General features: G+C 56.0%; 1 protein-coding gene across 1 annotated transcript; it reads left to right on the forward strand.

The window, feature by feature from the left end:
* The first annotated feature begins 471 nt into the window (after positions 1–471).
* Positions 472–3,090, forward strand: HAND1 (heart and neural crest derivatives expressed 1). Its single transcript, XM_049648851.1, has 2 exons — positions 472–1,220; positions 2,742–3,090. The coding sequence occupies exons 1-2, from the start codon at positions 669–671 to the stop codon at positions 2,844–2,846; spliced, it is 657 nt and encodes a 218-aa protein (XP_049504808.1). The 5' UTR covers positions 472–668; the 3' UTR covers positions 2,847–3,090.
* Positions 3,091–5,253: the final 2,163 nt, after the last annotated feature.

The raw sequence follows: 5,253 nt of genomic DNA on the forward strand, positions 1-5,253 counted from the left end.
GGAGTAGATGGAGCTCAGGACTGAGAATGGCTAGAAATTCGATTCTGAATTCTGTACAGTCTGGAAACAAGAAACTTTCTCTGTCTGGGTCTCAGTTTCCGTATCTGTAAAATCAAAGAGTGGGCTCTACATGAAGGCCTTCTTTTCGCTGGATGATTCTGGATGGCTTTCCTTGGGTCCACAGGAAGGAGGTGGCAGCCACCGTCTAGGGTGTTGACAGGCTTGTGCCTCAAGTACGTAGCCCCCGCCTCCGCCCAGCCGGGAACTGGGGGTGGGGAGGCAGAGGCGGGGCCGCCTCCCTGTCCCCGCAGGCGGCCTAGAGTCCGGTGGTGCTAGCTGAGCTTAAAGCCAGGGACGGCCACCCCTTTTCCTCCTCCCCGCCCCCCTGCCATTGGCTCCGGGGAGAGGTTGACATCAAAGCCGTGGCCTTATATAAGCCAGACCCTGAAGAGGAGGCCGAAGAAGGGTTAAATAGGTCTCCCGGCGTCGGCGTCCTAGCTCGCGAGAGGCCGGTGGGCTGCGCGTCTGTCTCCAGCCTTGCCCCAGACTCTCCGAAAGCGGCGTCCAGCAGAGCGCCGCCCCAGAGCCCACGGGTGGCCCCGGCAGTCTCTCGGGCGCATGGGGCGGCGCTAATCGGGCTGGAGGCGCAGGCCAGGGGCCGCTCCAACATGAACCTCGTGGGCAGCTACGCACACCATCACCACCATCACCACCATCACCACCCACACCCAACGCACCCCATGCTCCACGAACCCTTCCTCTTCGGCCCGGCCTCGCGCTGTCACCAGGAGCGGCCCTACTTCCAGAGCTGGCTGCTGAGCCCCGCTGACGCTGCCCCAGACTTCCCCGCCGGCGGGCCACCGCCCACAGCCGCGGCGGCCACCGCTGCCTACGGTCCGGACGCCAGGCCCGGCCAGAGCCCCGCGCGGCTGGAGGCGCTCGGCGGCCGGCTGGGCCGGCGGAAAGGCTCGGGACCCAAGAAGGAGCGGAGGCGCACGGAGAGCATTAACAGCGCGTTCGCAGAGCTGCGCGAGTGCATCCCCAACGTGCCTGCCGACACCAAGCTCTCCAAGATCAAGACACTGCGCCTGGCCACCAGCTACATCGCCTATCTGATGGACGTGCTGGCCAAGGACGCTCAGGCCGGCGACCCCGAAGCCTTCAAGGCCGAACTCAAGAAGGCGGATGGCGGCCGCGAGAGCAAGCGGAAAAGGGAGCTGGTAAGTCAGGGGGCCTGCAGGCGCCGGCCAAGGGTGCGGGCTGGGTGAGCACCCGCAGGCCCTGTATGAGCGGAAGGAGTTTGCGTTGCTGTGTGTGCGATTTTGAGAGGCTGCGGAGAGCTCTGAGGCCGTAGTGTGGGATCGCGTGTGTGGTGGGAGGCAGATTCATATTTGAATTAATTTGTAGGGAAGATTCAGACCCGAGAAAATGCACACATCTTCTATTTCGCTTCCAATTTCAAAGGAGTCTTGATCCATCCCCGGGCTTTCCGGGAATCCACGTTAAGAATGCTGCAGGAATTTGTTACTTTAATGTGCCTGAGTGTCGATTTATGCACGTGGACTCAGTTACTGTTTTCCAAGGGTTTTTGCTGGAGAGGCTAGGCTACTTCCATTGTTGTACGGATAGGGAAATTGAGGCCCAGAGTCGGACGGGGAGGTAAAGGTCATCTACCCGAGGACTCAGAGGTGGAGCTGGGGTAAAACAAGTCAGGTCTTCTACTCCCATTCCGGGGCGCGTCCCACTGCCCCACTGCCCACGAGCTAGTTCTGAGGGCGACCTTGATTGTTTTGTGTGTAAAGGCTGACAAGCAAGAGGCACGGGTCTCACCTACTGCTTTTGGCTTTGGAGATCGCAGTCCCTACTCGATCCTCTCCAGTGAGGGCGACACTTACTCGAGCGCGGTTCCGCTGGGCTAGGGCTCTGGGACCTCCGAAGGAGGCGATTTCCAGGCTGGCGAACTATTTTCTCTAAATTGCTGCGCTCAGGCCCGCCGCACGTTTGGCTGTAGAGCCCCGCCGGGTTTTCTTTGACCCACAGGGGCTGTAGTAAACTAGGGATAGCTCATCTGGGGAGACTGGGAAAGATCGATAGGCATCGAGTCTCCAAACAGCCGTCGGGATGTAGGAGAGGCAGGCCGGGGCGATGCCTGCCCGCCGGGAGTTTTTGGGCGTATCCCCACCCACTGCTGGTCGCCGCCTCCTTCAAGTAGCACCGCTTGGTTTCTGCTAAGAGCCGGGAAGGAGGGTGGCGGGCCGGGCCCACTGGTTCCTCCTTCGCCCAGCCACCTGAGGCTCCCAGTCCACTAGCAGAGGGACTCAACCCAGTAACCAGCCCAGACGCTAAACTAGGTTGGAAAGCGAGTGGGACTTGTGGGGGGAGCAGGTCCAAGAGCGGGAAAATTGTCGAGTCCCACTCTTCCCATTCCAACGCCTCTGCGGCCATCCTTTGGCGCCCTAAAGCCAAAACTACGCGCATCAATTTCACCAGGCACAGAAAATCCTCGTTACCAAACCTCCAGAAGTTGCCCAGCCCATCCGGGCCCCCAGGAACTCTGGCGCATAAAGGCAAATTTACGAGCCTGTTTGTCTATGTCGCAAACAGAAATCCGTCACTTATTTAAAGGCGCCCAGTTACTTCTCCCAAAACCTTCTCCCCACCCCAACTCTATGCCTGGGCGATCGGAGCAGAAAAATTTAAACCTGTCTCTCGCCTCTTTTCTTGTGTGTGTCCTCTGGCAGCAGCAACACGAAGGCTTTCCTCCTGCCCTGGGCCCAGGAGAGAAGAGGATTAAAGGGCGCACAGGCTGGCCGCAGCAAGTCTGGGCGCTGGAGTTAAACCAGTGAGCTGAGGCCGCGCCGAGGACCCTTTCACCGCTGCCCGACACCCGGAGCCCCGGGAGGAGAGGAAGGCGGCGGCGAGGGCCAGGCTCTGGGTGCCGGGGGCTTATAAGGGCGCATCCCGCAGAGCCTCTGCTACGTGCTGGCAGGTCGCTGGCTGCAACAACACACTTGGATCGCACGTGCAATGTCATTTGAAGTTGATTTTAATACATTAAGAGAAAGAGAAATATATATATATATATCCACACCCCCCCCCCCCAAACTGAGAGAGTGGCTCTTGGCTGCACAATGCGGGAGAAAGGGACTGCGGGACTCCAGCGCGCTAAAAAGCACCCTTCCAACCCTCTTGGGGCGAATTTAGAACCCCCATGCTTTCTCCACTATGCCTTCTGGCTCTCTTCCTCATTCTCCAGTCAGCTTTGCGGCAAAACCCCCCAGGCGCTCTCTTTCCTAATTAAAATGCAATAAGAGGAATCAATAGTTTTCTGCCCGGGAAAGAGAACCAAACCAGGAAGATGGAGGGGTGCCTTTTGTTGTTGTTCTCCTACAAACAGTGCTGTTTTATTTTATTTTATTTTATTTTATTTTATTGTCGCTGCACTTCCTACTTAGTTTCAAGGGAAACGCTTTCTCTCTTTCCTTTCCTTCTCTCCCTTACTTCCTTTCCCTTTCCCTTCCTTTCCTTTCCTTTCCTTCCGTTTCCTTTCCTTTCCTTTCCTTTCCTTTCCTTTCCTTTCCTTTCCTTCCGTTTCCTTTCCTTTCCTTTCCTTTCCTTCTTCTCTCCTTTCCTTCCTTCCTTCCTTCCTAAATAAAAACTTTTCCCTATGTTGAAAAGTTTTTATGTATTTAAACTACCTACCATGCCTGCTGTGCTCAGGTGTTTATTACCCCATCCCTACCCTTTTTCTACCTCAAACCTATAAGACCACTCACCGCCCCCTCCCTTTGCCAAAGCAGTATCTATGCTCTTGACGAATAAAATATTTTCTGAAATCGGAGGTAGCCTGTGTGATGTCTTGGTGGGTATATCCACTGGCCCCATCATTTCTGCTAGGTAGAGAACCTCCTGTTCTGATTTCTGTTTTGATAAATGTCAAACCAAGTTACGAATCCAGTCAGGAAAAGAGGGCAGATAAAGGATTTATTCGTGGGACAAAGAAAGTTCTTAGAATATAATGAACCCACAGAAGGGAACACTGGAAACGAATTAGACCCAGAGAGGACAGTCTGGGATTTATGTGGGTCAGCACTGGGGCTTGTGTGTAGGATAGTATGCACACCAGTATCTGCAGGCAGTAAGTAGTTTGGGGTTATTGGGAAGGGGGCTTGGCACACAAACCACCGGCATCCGAAGGCAGTGCAACTTGGAAGGGGGGGGCGGTTTGCACTGGGGAATATGTTCCTGTACGTGAGATTCTGATCTTATAGGTGTGTGTGTAATAGTGCAGGAACTCACACGGAGCGCCACAGCTATGCCGGGGGCCACCACAGGGTCTGCCTAGGGCAGCTCCCAGCACGCATGACAAATCATAGCGGTTACTACTTTATCCGTGAGAAAAGTAAGCTTGTGAGTGCTTACGGTTACAGTGAGACAATTAAGTTTCTTTCCATCAAGAAAGCACTCAACAAATATTTGTGAGAGAGCATCTGGATTTGTGCAAAAGCGGGGGAGTGTGTGTGTGCATGCTAATTAGGGCACTTCGTGCACGACAGCTGGTTTCGTGACCCCTCGTGCGCACCCATGACTGGGTGTGGGGATGAGTAGAAGCGGTGCATTTGCTAAGGCGCGAATGCGTGGAAGGCTAAAGTGGGGCAGGCAAACGCTGGCGTTACGAGTCCCCAAATAACAGTGTACAGATAACTACTCTTGTTTGCGCGCCACTGTGTGCTAGGCTCTAGGCTAAGCGCTTTTACGTGTCCTAACAGCTCCCACAGTTGCACGAGGGAACGGGTGGTCTGCGGTGCCTGCCCGGGTCTCCGCGCTCACTGCGAGGGAGGCGCGCAGACGCACGCGCGGGTCTCTGGGCGTTTCCTTGCTCTGGAGTTGGAGGCCCTTGCGTTGGGGCGTGCGCCAAAAAAGGAGACCCCAGGCAGCTCCGGGATCAGGCGTGTCTTAGGCGCCTCGTCCCGGCATCGGGGTGAATATGGGGCCCCATTAGATTTGGCTGTAAACACCGTGGCAGGAGCTGAATGGGCCACGCCAGCCCTTCCGGACGCGAAGGAGTTAATAAAAGGTGTTTTATGGGTGCGAGGAAACGGTGGGGGAGGTGTGAGCGTCTCTTTACGCTGACCCCCCTACTTTTTCCTTTTTTCCCTCTCGCCACCCGCCGCCAGATCAAACGGGCCCGCGACTTAACTAGGGCAACACCTCGCGGTAATGAGCCGCCCGGCCCACCCCTCCCCCCCCCAT

Source organism: Panthera uncia, assembly GCF_023721935.1.
Source record: "Panthera uncia isolate 11264 chromosome A1 unlocalized genomic scaffold, Puncia_PCG_1.0 HiC_scaffold_17, whole genome shotgun sequence".
Taxonomy (NCBI): domain Eukaryota; kingdom Metazoa; phylum Chordata; class Mammalia; order Carnivora; family Felidae; genus Panthera; species Panthera uncia.